This window comes from Electrona antarctica, assembly GCF_951216825.1.
Source record: "Electrona antarctica genome assembly, chromosome: 18".
In the NCBI taxonomy this organism is placed as follows: domain Eukaryota; kingdom Metazoa; phylum Chordata; class Actinopteri; order Myctophiformes; family Myctophidae; genus Electrona; species Electrona antarctica.
The window spans coordinates 24457986-24475598 of record NC_136799.1 but is presented as its reverse complement, the minus strand read 5'-3'; the positions used below and the strand labels follow the sequence as shown (position 1 = coordinate 24475598).

The 17613-nt window shown below is 44.1% G+C and overlaps 2 protein-coding genes across 2 annotated transcripts; one reads left to right on the top strand and one right to left on the bottom strand.

The window, feature by feature from the left end:
- The first annotated feature begins 1104 nt into the window (after window positions 1-1104).
- On the top strand, window positions 1105-7405 carry msl2a (MSL complex subunit 2a). Its single transcript, XM_079529097.1, has 3 exons — window positions 1105-2200; window positions 3065-4476; window positions 5369-7405. The coding sequence occupies exons 1-3, from the start codon at window positions 2059-2061 to the stop codon at window positions 5669-5671; spliced, it is 1857 nt and encodes a 618-aa protein (XP_079385223.1). The 5' UTR covers window positions 1105-2058; the 3' UTR covers window positions 5672-7405.
- Window positions 7406-8937: 1532 nt separating this feature from the next.
- On the bottom strand, window positions 8938-14778 carry LOC306942582 (tumor necrosis factor ligand superfamily member 10-like). Its single transcript, XM_079528584.1, has 6 exons — window positions 14600-14778; window positions 13976-14125; window positions 12518-12563; window positions 11662-11778; window positions 10307-10539; window positions 8938-9965 (listed from the first exon to the last, which is right to left on the bottom strand). Exons 1-6 carry the CDS (start codon window positions 14711-14713, stop codon window positions 9756-9758), a joined length of 870 nt encoding a protein of 289 aa, XP_079384710.1. The 5' UTR covers window positions 14714-14778; the 3' UTR covers window positions 8938-9755.
- Between the last annotated feature and the right edge of the window lie 2835 nt (window positions 14779-17613).

Sequence of the window (17613 nt, the reverse complement as noted above, 5' to 3'; positions counted from 1 at the left end):
AGGCTTTCTTGGGGTTTTAATTAAAATCCTCTTAGCAGACCTTGTATTGAACTATACTTTCTGTGCTTTTTTCCCTGCAAACGAATACAGCATTCAATCAATCATATGCCTGGAAGGCTGGAACATATCAAAACCGCTCTCAGAGAGCACTTATGGGCGGCTGCAATTCGAAATTTGCCCTGTAAAAAAGATAAAGTCCTCCTACCCCTTTTTCCTTTTTTTTCTTTTTACATCATAGTGTCTGAGCAAATATGCAGTGTCTATTTTACGTCATGATGATGTACGATGATAAGACCGGCCTCCCCTCATGCACTTCACAGGGGTGTGATTTCAATTTTACTGTATATGATTTCTATATTCTATTTTATTTATAGGCTACAGCTTTTTTGTTCTGAACTCGTGTCACATTTGCCATTGATAATGAAAGGAGAATTTACGTCATATGACGTAAATTCTCCTTTCATGTTCAGACACATATTATGTGTCTGAACAAATCGGCTTTTTGTGTAAACACAAACATAAATGCCATTGTCAATGAATGGAGAATTTACATGAAATGAAATGAAATGAAATCTATATTTACCCAGGGTATCTGGGCTAAGCTCAAGAACTTGTTTCCAGCCAGGCCCTGCTCATAGAACACATTTCATCGTAGTGGTTGATGCCTTGTTCAAGGGCATTTCAGCGGTGGTAATTTTAACGTGTCGGACGGCTGGTTCGAACTGGGAACCTTCCGGTATCTAGACCGCGCCGCTATCCGTTCGGCCACCGCTGCCACATCATATGTGGATGAGTAAATCGGCTTTTCTGAACACATTCATACTTCATTCATGAAGTATATTCATTTTTTATTGGATGATGTACGAAGACAAGAGCGCCCCTCACTTCACACGGGTGTGATTTTTTTGCATGGTGTTTACGTCTTTAAATGTTCTGATGAATTGAAAATGGAGGGCCTGTAGCAGCTTTTGTAATGACTCTCGTTTGAAACTCTACAACCTTAGAGTATACTCTAAGTCTACAACCCGTAAACACAATATTCAATCAATCAATCAAAGCTTGTCGAACTCTGCAGCACTTACGGTAACCAGGGGTAACCGACCCGGGTCTCTCGCGTGATGATGACGGCTGTCGCGAGAGACCGATGAGGAAAAGTGAAAAATCAAATGATTGATGCCTTTGTAAATCGGCTAGCTCGATATGTATCGGCAAACGTTCACGGACTATTGTAGTGTCAAACAGACGTATCAAAAACATACGATTTTAGACCACAGGTTACATTTCAACCCGAGGTGCACGAGGTAGATCTACATACGGTACTGGACTGGAGTTCTACTACTACTACGGGTGGAATATCTGCTTTGCTAATTATGCTAGCAATGCTAACGTTAGCTAGCGTAGCTTTGTTTACATCAAGTGCGCGCCTGGGATCTTGTAACTAGCGATATTTTCCTCTCACAGCGGGAGCTTTGGGGGTTTGTTCAGCCATCAACAAGGATACGGATTTGGATGTTAGATGGAATAACTTGGCCAATACACCAACTAGCTGTGCTGCGCAGCGTTTGCTTGATTTATTTTTCTTTCTTTTTGTAAGCTAAAGCTAGGTAGCTAGCACAGCTTTTCACCATGGATCGTTTGATCTAACGTTACGGTAACGGCAGAGACGTGACTGTGCAGGGGTAACGTATCCACAGAGAGGCTAACATCAACCTGAACTGTGATCGGATATAACTGCGCTGGGAGAGAGTCGTGATCATCAGCCCCGGCGATGCTAACGCTAGCTGGCTACATGCCGAGCTAACGGTTTGCGCTTTTTGTGACACCGTACACCACCATGTTCGCTTTTGTTTATTATTTATTGGACAGTCTTCGCTGACGCGGCCGTTCGGTGTCGTCTCTTTGTGCTCTGTGGGAACGGGGCTGTTTTGTTGCCACGCCGCCTGGCGAGTGTCGCCGACTGTCCATCCACCCTGGGACCCGAGTGCCTCGGTGGTCCCAGTGAGTGGCTGGGTGGCTTGCTTTTTCCCGGGCCGAGGAGGCGACGACGGGAGCATCGATATGAACCCTGTCAATGCCACCGCTCTGTACGTGTCCGCCAGCCGGGCGGTCCTGCAGTGTGACCCGCGACAGCCCCACTCCTTCACAGAGATGTACAAACTGCTGCCCTTCTTCCGTCAGTCCCTCGCATGCCTGGTCTGCGGTAAGCATCACGCATTAGTGTTGTTGTTGTTGTTTTACAGTTTTTATCCTGCTGATTGAATGATGTGAAATTGTGAATTCATACCGGTGAGCGGTGACTGCGTTCATATCACAGGGACAAACTAACGGAACATTACGTTTTGTCAAACCAAAACTGTACCGCTCATCCAAAGGACTCCCACTTGGCATGGGGAGTGAGAGGAGGTATTAGCTTTATAAACTTAAGGCAGGGCTACTCTATTACACCTACACTGTAAAAGTGTAGTGTTTAACCAATGGATCCATAACTTGATTACATGTGTATACTACTCTGTAGATTTGCAAATGAATGAATGAACACTGCTGAATTTACTGTGTGTAGTGAGTGAGTGATGACAGAAAGTGTCTCACAATGATCTGTGTGCTGCGCAGCAGGTTTTCACTGTTGTGGTCTCCTTGACAACTGAGGCTGAGCCCTGGTAGCAGCTGGCTGCTTCCTCACTATGCAAGAAGCGGGCACCCCCGCTCAGTCCTGACAGTGTACAGATGACTGCACTGTTGTCTGCCACAGAGACCATGTGTATCCTATTCATGGCTGAATTCACTTAGCTCAGCAAGAATCTCAGCAGGATTATATACGGGGGCAGAGCTCATATCACACTTGACATTATAGATACATGTGTCTTCATAACAAATTGTATTTGCTGGCATGAAGTGATCAAGGGATGGCAGAGATTATATACACAAGAAACTTGAAACCAGTCTGGTCTGGTGACTGGTCTCAGTCTGATGAAATGGAACTGGTGGTAATTTATACTGTAGCAAATTTGCTGATGTTGAGAGGCGGATTAACAGACCCTTTACCTCACAATTATTTTTGTCCCAGGTAAACTGCTCCAGGACCCCATCGCCCCCACAGACTCGTCATGCCAGCATTACGTTTGCTTGAGCTGCAAAGGTCAGAAGATGACAATGAAGCCGGCATGCAGCTGGTGCAAGGACTATACCTGCTTTGCGGAGAACAAACAGCTCTCTGTGTTAGTCCAATGTTACAGGCAACTGTGCTTGTACATCACTCATTCCCCACTGTTACAGCTAATCAGCAGCCAGGTGGGAGGGTCTCCAGAGGTCATGGACCTCCTAGAGGAGGTCCTAACGTCGAGCAATGACATGGAGGTGGAGGTGGAGGCGGAGGCGCAGGAGCCAAACACGGTGCTAGAGGAGCCCAGCTACTTGGCTTTGGCATCCCTCACACCCATGGAGGCGCCACCTGTCCCTGCTGAACCCTCAGCCAATCCCCAGAGTTCTTCCTCTAACCCTGCCTGTTTCAATGGACCCCGTGACTGCAATGGACTGGAGGAGCTGGGTCCTTCCTCCCCAGAGCTGGAGGTATGTGAGCTGGTGGAGGAGCAACCACAGGGTGGCCTCACTGTGTCCGCAGCTGGCTGCGGTGGACTGGAACTGAGTCTGGCCTCCAGGCCTTTATCATCTACACAGGCCACTGTGTGCTCACTCAGGGATGGGCAGTCGGGTAGCAGGGACCTGGAGGAGGGGGAGGTGCTGCTCCTCAGTGTGGAGGAGGTGTTACAGACTTTGGATCCTCTCCAAGTCAGTAGAGACACTCTTCACACACAGCCAGACAGGACACTCTCGCACTCACACATACCCTCGGACAGAGCACACACACAAATGTACATACAGCTGGACACGGCACACAACTACACGCAGATTCAGACGGACAGGACTCACATAGGCGCAAGCCACGGTGCTCACACACACACCTTCTCCACAGACCCCCCTCCTCTTCCTAAGCCCCCGCCACTCCGCCTCAACCGAAAACGTTCACGCTCGGAGGGTGACAGGGAAATCGTGAAGCCCATTCCCATCACCTCCATCCTGCAGGGCACCATCTCACACCCACACACTCCAACCCCATCTCACACACAGCAGCCTGTGCTCCACTCCACGACTGTATCTACGCATGCTTACTCCTCCCTATCCAACGGTGCGTCACTCAAGCCCAGTCGCCCTACACCCAACCACAGTAAGGGTGCCAAGAAGCACGGCGACCAAGCTCCAAAGAAGCCAAACGCCAAGGTCCGCAGCGGAGCATCCAAATCCAAGGACCGCAGCAAAGACCCGCGGATGCTGTCGGGCTGTTTGGTGCCGCCAACACCAGCCAAACCCCCATATAAGAAGGCTGTGGAAAAGAAGGGCTGCAAGTGTGGCAGGGCTACGCAGAATCCCTCCGTACTGACTTGCCGGGGACAGCGATGCCCCTGCTACTCTAACCGCAAGGTGAGTTCTGAGTTCTGAGACCTCAAATGCATCATTCACATGGAACATTATAGGGGAAAGTGGAATAATGGATATCATATTTCTTTGCAACAGTTATGATTATTAAATAAATATGAGAGAGCTGCACACTGCATGCTATTTGTTAACCAAGATAGAACATACCAACAACTAATATTGCACACAGTACCTTGTTTAGGTTTTGTATTGTCAATGCTGAGTGGAGACTTTTGAATGGGGCCAGAGTATTTCTATTTATTTATTTTCCCTATTTCATCATAGAATATGAAAACTCCTACTTTCTACAAGGCATGGTCAGTCTTGCCAAAACAAATGGAAAATAGCTCATAACCCAAAAGTCATAGATCTCCCAGCAATCTGTTAAAACAAGTCCCAGAGTCAGTGTAATTCAACATTGTAATGAACCTGGGCATTGTGTTTTGTCTTGGATCAACTTTATGAAGTGACAGCGACTGTTTCTTTTGTCAGTGTGTAGCTGGCTTTTGACAACCTGGCCCCATCAACCTGGCAAAGTTACTGTATGTGCAGCTGTACGCCCTCTCTATGCTGTGCTATGCTAGAGTCAGTTAATTAAATAGTGTTTTTATTCCATTTTCCACCAAAAACCCCTATTGAATTTACATTTACACTGCACCAAAAAGTCAATATTCCCTGTCTCCTTTGCCAATATATCACTGTTATACTGTCTGCAATGCTGTGGCTATGCTATTTACTGTATTCATGCACTGCTAATGCCGTTTCTCCTGGTCAAATTGTACCTTGGATCAGTATCAATTCAAAATGGGAGCAGATCATTTACTATTTAATCGATGCTAAGCTTTGCGTAATGCCCCCTGACTTTGGATCTAATTAGTCAATTTTGCACTTTTCTCAGGCATGCTTGGACTGTATCTGCCGTGGCTGCCAGAACTCTTACATGGCCAACGGCGAGAAGAAGCTGGAGGCCTTCGCTGTGCCAGAGAAGGCACTGGAGCAGACGCGGCTCACTCTGGGCATCAACCTTACCAGCATCACCGCTGCCGCAGCCCTCCGCAACCCGGCGACCACCAGCATCCACGGCAACACCCTCCTCAATGTCGCTACGGCAACGGGAACCCCCGTGACCACAGCCTTTCTGTCCCCTAGCCCCCCACGAGAGTCCAACTACGAGGACAGCCTGGAGCTGCTTATTGGCTGAACGAGACTCGGGACTTCCTGATTTCCTTGTTGGACGGAGGATACAGACGGCTTGGTGCTGAATGAATGTGACAACTGAGCAGCGTGTTGGTCAAAATGACACGTACCTCTCCCATAGATGGGGAGGTAAGGCAGCTATGGGTCTGTCCTGTCCTGTTCTTTTGTAATCTTCTTTGTTCTGTGTCAGATAAAGCAGAACACAGCAGAGCAAGAAAAGCATCGGCGTGCCAAAGCCTCATGCATCGTCCTGGGTGCCAGTCTGTTGGTAGTTGCTAACAAATGAAACGCAGAGATCTGGTTCCCAGGTGCTTACTATATGGTTCACAGACCACAGGCGTAAGAGGCAATAGGAAAATTCCACACCAGGTTTTGTGTTTATTAGTGTGTGCACAATTGGATGGATGTGTTTCTTTTATAAGTATGTATGTATGACTGTATGTATGTATGTAAGTGTGGATTGGTAAAGTGTGTAGTGTGAATGAAAACCATTTCTGGTTTATCATATCTGATGGTAAACTTATTGCATTGTCTGTGATCAAAGTATTACTCCACGTCTGGCAGGCATTGATATTCAAGAAGAATCTCATTAAAGTCTGAGTTATACTTGGTTGCGCACAGGTGTCACGCACTGAAAATATCTGAGCAACTAAAGTATAAATCGGGCTTAATCCTGTATGTGTTCAGACTCCTGTTGTGATTGAATGTCATTGGTAATCTACAGAGACCTACCTTCGATTCTCCTCTCACTCACTCATCCCAAGTACTGTCTATTAAGTTAACTAATTTGTCTTAATGAACTTGACTAATGCAAGTGCTGTACAAGGCAAGCCAGAGGGAGATGATGTCAGAGCCCTTGGCTGGCTCCGAGGTTTCTCTGTGTGTGCGTGTGTGGGTCGCTGAGATTTACTGTAATGTCAGCAGGTCGGGGGTGGAGGTGATATATAAGCACTTACTCTGATTGATTGGTCAAATTACAACTGGGACCTTCCTTGGTTACCATAGCAATAGCAGCACCATGGGCTGAACCCATAAGGAGCCTTTCACCCCTCTCTTACAGAGACACATAGTTGTTTACAGTATTGCCATGTGTAGAATAATTGTCTTTTTAAGACATTATTACAGTTTGCTACTGGTATTGAATGTGAGAGTATGCATGTGTGCATCAATAAACCGAAGCCATAGGTTGCCACTGTCGAGACAAAACAATATCGTCTACGTTTCCCGTTTTCCTAATTGTAGTTTCCCAGCAGATCAGAGACCCAACTCAGAGACTTTCTGTTTTAATACTGACTTGAGTTGGCACCATGTTTTGTTAACGTCTGTGTTGATTTGGTTAAGGCACCTTGAAACACCTTACCCTCATGTAACTCAGAGGGGGTGTATTGTCTGTGTTTGTGTTTACTGTCTCAAACTATATCTGTATATGCGTCTGTGAGTCCTGAGATGGGGGGGACTCAAACTGACCAAACAAACACGTGATTGGTTCTCCATTCATAGACCAGGAAGTAGCGGGTTGATTTTTATTTGTGAATATGATCCGTCTGCCTTTGTGTCTGTGCGTTTCAGTATGTCTTTCTTTTGGGCATTACTTGAACCCTAACTATTTGTTTTTGTTTTAATTATTTTTTATTATTTTATATGTAAGAAACTCCTGTTACAGGAGGGACTGTTCTTGTTCAAACATTCACTGCCACATTATGGAAACAATACAACAGGATTAAATGATAGTTTTTTACTTTTTCAGTTCTGTCTTTTTTTTTGTGGCGGGGGGGCGGGGGGGGTGTCTGGTTCCTGGTTCCTGGTGACTGCCTGGTTGACCGAGTTATCAAGTTTCATGTCGTTATGTAAAGTGGGTGCTTTAAGATAAGTATACAGGACAAATACTGTCATACAGTACATGGGTAACTGGCAGCCCGTGGGCCACATGCGGCCCGCAGGTTAATATCCCAATATTGATATAGTATTTATTTCAACTGTTACAATTCCAAACATGCAAACATGACACGCTTTATTTACTTCAGTCCATAATAGGAGCTGAATGACTAGTATTAGAACTGTATTGTCTTTTTGTCAGGTGAAACCTGACTAATGAACGCTCATGAAATGTAAGCGACCTATTCGCAACCTAGTTGCGAATATGTCTGTTGTATTTAGTTCATAAAGTTAATATAAATAGAATGAAAGGTATTTGAAAATAAATAATGATACTTTTCAGGATTCCAATTAAAAAATAGCAAATAAAAATCAGGATTAGTATTCAAATAGCAAAATAGCTGATCTACAAGCTCAAAATGCTTCGCAGTGGGATGCGTTTTGAGCTTGCTGAGTTTGTAGATCTACTATTTTTGAATTGCCAACGTATACATCGATAAAGTGGTTAAAATGATTGTGATGCTGTATTAACTACTTTTTGAGTAGCCAACGCTAAAATCTAAAATGAGACAAATGCGAGTTTGCATGACAAATATCCCCCAAAAGATGACGGCTGACCGATTTCCAACTTATTATCCCAATGGCCAAATCAAAATGTGTAGGCCTACTAGTGGTTCTCAAACCTTTTCATGTCAAGGACCACATTCAGTTTGATTTGGCTGACGTGGAACCCAGTTTGAAAATATTTTGTGCCAAGCTTCTAGATCCGCTATTTTCAGCTATTTATGACTAGCTAACGTCGTATACATTGATAAAGTGGTTAAAATGATCCTGATGCTGTAACTACTTTTATGGTTGTTCTTGGGGGGCAAGGACCCCTGGGGGTCCCCAGACCCCACTTTGAGAACCAACACAGTAGTCTTAACATTGGTCACTGAGCAGCTCGAACTCAAGCAGTTCAGGGTTAAGTGCCTTGATTGGGAGATATGTGAGGAAATTCCATTTACTTCTGTCAAGATTTTGAAACTAGATTTGAACCAGTTTTGTTTTCCTAATCAGAACAAACAAAGACATAGGAGCGCACACCTACAATAGTGGGGAGGTGCTGACCACGGGAGACAAAACTTGTAAAGGAAAGAGGTCGCACAGCTCGTAGTCACGATGCAAAAAACATTTATTGAAAGACTAAAACAATGCCTTCTTCAGGGTTTTCCTAATCAACCAAACCAACGTAGCTTAGATTAATTTCAGTAGGCTCTACACATGCAAGTCTGGAAAGGATCTTGAACAAATTGAGAAAATCCATATTAGTATAGTTGATGAAGGTATCCACTAGTATACAGTGAGAAAAAAGACCCCCCAAAAGGCCCAAATAGATCAATAAGGAACAGTGGGAAAAAAACTAATGCAGAAATATGTTTAATGTTGCTCACAGTAAAATATACAAAAGAAAAGGCTTAAGATGCAGTCTACACAGGCAAACAAAACACTCTTTCTGGCAGCATCACAGTTTACTTCTCCCTGTGAGGCTCATGACAGCATGACATCTACAAAAAGTACATTCAAAACAAATTACAACGTAATAATATTCTAAACATGAACTTATAAAGCTCAATTCACATTTTGTCTGGAAACACTGACAGGAAAAAATTAAGTCCCATCCTCTGGCAGTTTGGGATACAAAGATTTGACAAAAAGAGGACTACAAGTGTCATGTGTCCCAACACCACAATTAGTTCTCAGGGGCAGCAGCTTGTTTGCAGACTGTTCAGACCTACTGCAGGCAAGGCATTACTCAATACACGAGTCATTCACACACCAATGCATAGCATCAGTCTGATAACCATAATGGTTCTTTACATTCCATTTCCCAGCAATAAGCAACACTTGATGTCACAATAACAGACTTGACATCCTATGAGGCATCAGGATGCGCCGACCATTGACCAGTTAATTCTAACTGGAGCAATCCCACCAAGCCGTCCAGCTGTACTGTACTAGCAGCTTAGGTCTGCCACCTTATTTATGTTCCATGGCCCTGTAGAAAATTATCCACACTTCATGGTCCATACTTTCATTCCAGCCACACCAAGACTCCACAGCGCAACCCAATGGGTTGAATATGCTGTCATCCACTGAAGTCAGGATCCATCTCTCACACAGTCCATTTCCAGTCCGGCATCGTTCTCAGACACCTCACCCCAAGGTTTAGTCTAGCCCACCAGGAAAGCCCCAAAGTAGCTGGCCCTCCCATCCATCTCCATGGTGCTGGCATTGCTGACGGTGATGAAGAGGCGATCTGCAGGCTGCAGGCGAGCTGTGCCAGCTTGGTGCAGGGAGAAAAGGCCCGGTTCCTGACCCCGGGGCCAGCAGGCACTCCGGGACGACTTCATCAGCAAGATGGACACTGGATAGGAACTCATCTGTGGGTCACAGTTCAACACTTCATCATCAGAGGTATTTAAAAAATAAAACGTTTGATGACTTTCTGACAGTTCTGTTACATTAAAAAATGAACTGGAACATATAGGCTACTGGAAGATATGTTGTGTTGTACCAGCATGTTTGCTGATATTTTTAATTTCTTACACGTACACAATTATATTTGCAGATAGCGGCTGCCTTTTAGATCTTGACAACAATCTGAAATGGTACATGCACGCAGATACATTCAGTCAATTTGATGGCCACCAGAGGGAGACATTCCCCAGGCTGGCCCAGCAGAATGTGCTGAAAACGTCCAAAAGCCCAGCAGAAGCCTCACCTTTTTGTAAATATACTGAACAAGCTGCGCTCCCTCTTCCTCCCCCGTTTCCCCCTCCGTCTCCTCTATGGAGGGGAGTCTGAAGTAAGTTTGGGCATAGATGTAGTAGAGGCCTGCTCGGGGCACCAGCAGCTCCCCGCCCCTCAGCTCCATGTTCTGTAGGAAGGACAGACCCCGCTGGCCCTCCCACGCAGTGATACGCTCCCCCAGATACCCCCTGCTGCTCCGTGAACCTGTTCTCACACACACACACACACACACACAGACAGGCAGACACATCAGCTAATTTCAAGACTCCCTAAAAGTTATTTTCTTTAATTCATAGAATTTCTTTGATCTTTTGAACATTTCTGAAATTCCGTAGAAAAATGTTATAACTTTCTATTACATTTTTGAACATATTTGCCTATTTAAAAACATTTTCAAAAAGTAAGAAAAAACGATTTTTATGTAGTAAAAGAGAAAAGAAATAGGGGAAATCATATTTGCTCATGACCATTAGAAATGTTTCTGTGACCCACAAATGGGTCCCGGCCCACTGTTTGGGAAACAGTGAGATAAGACATTGGAGATCCAGAGTGGAGTAGTAGGAAATCATTATTGGCTCTGTCTGCTCAGACACAACACCATCCACCAAGCAGCACTTGTTTCGCCTTACGATTCTCCTACAATGACTCAACACTGTGCCATTCACACTACCAGTGTGTTCTGTTATTCAAATTAGATACAAATGTCAGGGAGGTTCCACTCACAAAATATTTTTTACAGATGTGATCACAGGCCAGCACTGCCCAGCAGTTGTGCAACCAGGGCCTTCAAAGATTAAACTGCTCATGGGAGAGAAAAAAGGGGGAAATATCTTTCTTTCTGGACTGCTTTTATGTTCACTGACATCATCAGAAGTTTAAACAGCACCACCCGCATCACAAGAGAGGGATGGGGAGCAGCCGGGGTGGGGGCGGGGGTGTGGGAGCATCCGGGGAGTGAGTGAAGTAAGAAGAGATGCACATCTGTTTTCTTCTGCAGGTCTCAGCAGTCAGATCGGATCGGATTGACATTGACAAATGTGTGCTACAGGAACCTGCAGGGCTTCAACATGCATTCCTCCGCTCTGACCTGCTCTAGGCGTGGGGGAAGTTCACCTGCCTTTACTAACACATAAAAAAACACATAACCAGCACTTTGACATCAGCCATCCTTGTGTTGCACGGTGAAAACCCTGAGTGTTAATTCAACACAGAGTTACAATTGAATTATGATTAACAATGAGGGTTTCACTGTAGCCTATAAGGACACTGGCTGGACCTTGAAAACCTGGTTAATCTCTGAATAGTATTCCATGTGATCCTCCTCACCTTCAGTGGTTGGAGGTTCTCTGGTTGAAACGACGCCTGTCACATGGGCCGCAACTTTAGGAAGAGGGACTCCTCGGACCCCTGGGGTCAGAATGGGCAGCCCTCCGGTCAGTTTACCTGTTATTGATGAACGATGAGAGACATTCTGTATAGAAAATACATTTTAGGTGTACAGTACAGCAAAGACAGTAGGCTACAGTAAGTCAGTCTTTCCCAAACACTGGGTCGGTTTTGAGAATCAATGGTATAAGTGACACCAGCCGCTGACAGCCCATTCATCCAAACACAAATGTCAGATCTTCTTGTATTAAACAACGGTAAACTCACCAACATACAGAAAGCTTGAATAGCCTACGGAAAGTTTGAATTATCCTCTTTCAATAAAAGTGTTTGTTTCATAAAAATCCACCGTAGACATGTTATGAGCTACGTTCTGCTGAGAAATACGTTTTTTCATTTAAAAAAAATAGTTTGGAAGCACCCGTTTTCATTAATGCAACGTTCTGCTGCCTCCTGCATTACGTGCAAATTCGAAACAGGGGATATGCATGTCGTTGAGTCCAAACTCCAACACTTTAAAACATTATTACCTGCACGGAATTTCTTAGTGGAAAGTAGCTCATATAGTCATAACATGTCTTTGGTGGATTTTTATGAAAGAAACACTTTGCAGATTGAAAGAGGATAATTCAAGCTTTCCGTACAGCTGCAATGTTGGTGAGTTTACCGTCGTTTAATACAAGCAGATCAGACTTTTCTGTTTGGATGAATGGGCTCTCTAGATTCAACCCATTATTAAAAATCGAATGTTGTATATAACTGGCTGTGTGGGATTAATGCAAGGTAAACGTCTTACTTCTCATAGTTGTTGACATCTCCTTCTGGAACCGCTCAGCCATGATCTGTGGTTAAAAAGAAGAAAAAAGAAAGAGCAGGGAATAGAAATCCCTTGGCACTATCATCTCTGCCCACAATATATCCTATCACTGTTATGCCGATGACACACAACTGTTTCTATCCTTCCCCCCCTCTGCCACCCAGGTGGAAGAGCGCATCACTGCTTGCCTGGCTGACATCTCACAGTGGATGTCCTCCAACCACCTCAAGCTGAACCCAGACAAGACTGAGCTTCTCTTCTTCCCAGCTAAGTCCTGCCCGATGCGGGAGCTAACTATTTCCGTAGACAACGCCCTGGTAACGTCTGTCCCAACAGCCAGGAACCTTGGTGTTGTCCTGGACAGTCAGCTCTCGTTCAAAACTCACATCACAGCTGTCACTCGATCCTGTAGGTTCACACTCTATAACATACGACGAATTAGACCGTTCCTCACCCAGGAATCATCCCAGCTCCTAATCCAGACAACAGTCCTGTCAAAACTTGACTATTGTAACTCTCTCCTTACTGGCCTACCGGCATGTGCACTGAAGCCTCTCCAACTGATCCAAAATGCCGCAGCTCGCTTGGTCTTCAACCAGCCAAAATTCTCACATGTCTCCCCCCTGCTCCGCTCCCTGCACTGGCTCCCGGTCGCTGCCCGCACAGAATACAAAACTCTGATGTTGGCATTTAAAGCAACCAAAGGTATGGCTCCCCCATATCTTGCCAGCATGATTGAACCCTACAAACCCTCCCGCGCACTCAGATCAGCCAACGCAGGGAAGCTGGAAGTACCCTCACTAAAAACGCCGGGACAACGCTCCACACGTCCCAAACTCTTCTCCCTTCTGGCCCCAAAACTGTGGAATGCACTTCCCGTTGCAATCAGAACTGCAGCATCACTCCCGATCTTCCGCCGTAGTCTGAAAACCCACCTTTTCAGACTCCATCATGGCCCATAGCACTTACCCTACCCCCTTAGACAGCACTTCTTAGACTTATATAGCATTTGAAACAGACTTATAGCATGTCATGTAGACAGCACAATAAGTGCATTGTATGTAGTCATAGCACTTCATAGTATATATGTACAGCATAGTATAGCACATATGTGTAGTTTATATGTATAGTGTCATTATATAGATATGTTCTAGCTATAGTTTATATGTATAGTGTCATTATATAGATATGTTCTAGTCACGGTCTTAGCTTACGCATGTTTCGCGATAAATGCATTTTGTTACATATGTGATGTATTCCCATGCTTTTTGTTCTTGCCTATTGTAAGTCGCTCTGGATTAAGAGCGTCTGCTAAATGCCTAAATTGTAAATTGTAAATTGTAAATTGTAAGTGAGCTGTAACCCAGCAGCAATGTTGATGTACACTGAAATTCCTATCTAGACTAATCTGACTATCTGACTAATAATATATTATACCTTCTCTATGCGGTACTGGAGCTGTTGTGTCACTTGCCAGCAGGGGTCGCTCTTTTTCTCCTCTTCTGGTGTCTCTATGAGACCCTCCGCTGAGCGCAGATTGGCTTTCATCAAACATGACACACTACTCCTGGAGAAAGTCTCCTGCATCTGGCAAGGTAAAAGTCACACAAAAAAAGAGCACTGAGGAAAATAGTTATTTATATTAGATTTAAGTAATCCAACAACACTACATAGCCTACGACTTTAAAGTGTTGTTTTACCGGAGTGTCAGACAGTGGACTTTCTTGTATTAGGTTATTAGGCAGAAGTAGAAAAAATTGCCTAATAATCTCCCGAGTTTAAATAAGTACCACAATTTCCTGCTATTGTTTTCGGTTGTCGACTTTTCTATCTTTCCCCTATCTTCCATTGTTCAGCTTCATAATGGCCGAACATTTTGGACTCCTAAAATGTATTATCAATGTTTGGATTCCTGATCAAGGCTATTTCTTAGGCTACTAATTTAGAAATGTTGTATTCTTAACTCGGACGTCCATACACACCGAATGCATTTGCCATTTCAACTGGCAAGGTTTCCACTGGTTTACAAACCTCTGCAGTGAGCCTTGTGTCATTTCTTACCGTGTTTAGAACGTTGTTGAAGTACATAAAACTGACGGCAACCGCGATGGTCTGAATAAGAATTGCTGCCAGTGTCACGAGTCCCAGACACGGGAGTGAGATAGAAACAGCCATTATTAATAAATAACTATGACGATCAATCCGAAAACTGGCAAACAGAAGTAGGTATAGTTCCCTTCCAGACCCAGCACGCAGGACAAGTCAGCTCAAGATCTGTGCTGCACTTCTGCATGAAACGAGGACTCAGGGTTGGGAGGAAAAAAAGTTTTGTAGGTAGGTGGAGCAGAGACACAAGCATGGTCTACCCTCCTAAACGGCCTCAAGATGTCACTGTTAGAGGACATTAATAAAGAACAGGCTCTACAGGGCAGGCAACATAGTCTTACACAGTTACACTTAAATATAGTACCAGTAAGATGCCCTGAGGGGTGAGGGCGAGAAGAGAAGTTGCATGCACCATGCTTGCATCTGCCTGGGTGACCGCAGACTGCTGGGCGAGCGCTGGCGCTTTGGGATGGGGGTCAGATCAACATATGGAATGAATTCTGTACTGGCCATATATGGAGCGTGTCTTGAGTGTACAGGTTTTGATGAGGTCAGATCAACATATAGAATGTCAGAACAGGTCAGCTCCATATATGGAGATGTAAGGGTGGCAGCGGGGGCAGTGTCTTGATTGAGTGTGCAGGGTTTGATGATGGCCCAGGTAGCTAGGGCCGGGCCTTAATTTTCGGGCCTGTTGAGAACTCTACTAATTACTTTGGGGCGGACCCGTCTAGAGTTTGAATGGACAGGTATCAGTCAAAAGGAAGACATCTAAGAGGAAGGACGGGTGGGGACAGGATCAACATATGGAATGTCAGAACAGGTCAGCTCCATATATGGAGATCTAAGAGCTTGAGGTCAGATGTAGAGTTGCTGACAGGCTCCATATGCAGATCTAGCTGATGATTCAGTCTTCTCCATGTATGGCTATCCAGGGTTTGATGAGGTCAGTGTCGTGATCTTCATATATGGAGACGACCATATGGTGGCGTGACGTGTCATGAGGCGTGATATCACGAGGTATGACCATATATGGAGGCATGACACGACTGTAAACACGACCGTAAACACGACCTACAGTCGCAACTCACAATCAACACATGTAAGAGCAAGTTGCAGAAAAGAGCCATTTTGTTTGTCTCTTTCCTGGTATTGTTGGACGATCTTCTATAAGCCATCACTTACTGTAACTACATTTGCCCACATTTCGTTTTGCTGCTTCACACATGAGGTAAAGTAGTAGCCTACTTGTCATGGGAAAGTCATTCAATCAGAAAAGTGGAGGTACATGGCCGTTCCTGCCAGTGTCTAGCTGCCAAATATTAGCTAGGAAATATAAGCTTTCCGATGGACGATCTCTTCAAAATAAGAGTACCCTCTAGAGTAAACTGAATCCACTGAAAAACTATTCATTTGCACATTAAAACTATAAATTAAGCATTTAAACGATGCTCTACAACACACATTATGGTTCTTTGTAAAACATAAATAAATACAAAATAATAACATATCTAAATGGATAAATGCTGTTCACTGCAGAGTGCATGGCCTTTACAAATTGGACACTGGAGAAAAATCGGTTCTATGTTTTCAACTGATCTGACTTACGCACCGCACACGTTCAGAGAGACGTCTACAACACCACACTCTCCGCTAGGTAAAAAATGTGCCGTTTCCAGACTATAGAGCGCCGCAGTCCCACCCCCTTTCATGACGAAGAACGGCCTGGAAGATAATTTCCCATTCATTTTTTCCCATAGTGGGACTGCAACGCTCTATAGTGGACACTGGACAAAAATCGGTTCTGTTTCAACTGGTCTGACATTCCCAAAGGTCAAAAATGTGCCATTTCCAGACTATAGTGGATGCTGGACAAAACATGTTCAGAGAGACCTCTACAACACCACACTCTCCGCTAAGCAGGAGAGGTATAAAATTAAAAGTGGCGGACCATCTAGTGTGGTCAGAGGTAAAAACTGTGCCATTTCTTACTTCGAGTAGGGTTAAATGTTAAAAATGTCTTTAAACTAATTAAAGTAGGCCAATACTTTTATTAATTAATTATTCTGTATTTAACTAGGTTAAAATCTCTCTGTGTATGACAAAAGCTAATTATGATTTAGACAATATTTCTAAATTGTTCAAATTAAATAGATGGATACATTAAACAATAAGAATGTAATAAAATAAAAACGTAGGCCGATATTATTTACAACTTGGATATACAGTATAATGTATGTATTGTATTGTTGTTAAATAGATGAGATTAACTATAAAATGCCCATTTAATGGGGATCAATAGCCAATTTAAATTGGTAACAACCTTTCATGGCACATATACAGTAAGTACTCTAGTATGCTTATATAAATGCATTTATATAGCATAAATGCATTTTTCAAATAAATGACTTTTAAAAAACATTAAAACATGAATTACGAGGTCTTATTCTGAAGACCTAGCTCGCAACCAGAAAGTAAACAGGAAGTGTTATATTTGCTGGTTTGATGGGGCCCTGGTTCCTGTACTTTCATTCTATCACCTCTCTCCTCCCTTCTATTGTAGGAATGAGGAAATGAGGGCACAGCCACAGGAGTCAGAGCTGCATGATGTTAATGACCTGGGCCATGGCCAACAATTATAACCATAACCTGTATGACGGTATGTTTGCACACAATCTATGCTGTGAGTATACACATATTTATCCTACACATGCATGCACACCAGCCCCTACAAACACTAGCCAGGTGCGTGCGCGCACACACACACACACACACACACACACACACACACACACACACACACACACACGCACACACACACTAGGCTACAGTACATACACAAATCCATCACATCCTCTCGCAGCAGGTTCACACAGTCTTTATAAGAATAGGGGCAGGTGTGCCAAAATGAGCTACAGAGTGTGTTGTGCACAATAGAGCACAACACACACTGTGTAAATCATATTAAC

Bases quoted from the DNA above. Each gene is read 5' to 3' on its own strand.
- LOC306942582 (XM_079528584.1), bottom strand. From the start codon at position 14,713: ATGGCTGTTTCTATCTCACTCCCGTGTCTGGGACTCGTGACACTGGCA. The intron at 14,126-14,599 runs GTAAGAAATGAC...TTACCTTGCCAG, and splicing joins TCAACAACGTTCTAAACACG to ATGCAGGAGACTTTCTCCAG. The intron at 10,540-11,661 runs GTGAGGAGGATC...GTGTGAGAACAG, and splicing joins AGAACCTCCAACCACTGAAG to GTTCACGGAGCAGCAGGGGG.
- msl2a (XM_079529097.1), top strand. From the start codon at position 2,059: ATGAACCCTGTCAATGCCACCGCTCTGTACGTGTCCGCCAGCCGGGCG. The intron at 2,201-3,064 runs GTAAGCATCACG...TTTTTGTCCCAG, and splicing joins CCTCGCATGCCTGGTCTGCG to GTAAACTGCTCCAGGACCCC. The intron at 4,477-5,368 runs GTGAGTTCTGAG...CACTTTTCTCAG, and splicing joins CCTGCTACTCTAACCGCAAG to GCATGCTTGGACTGTATCTG.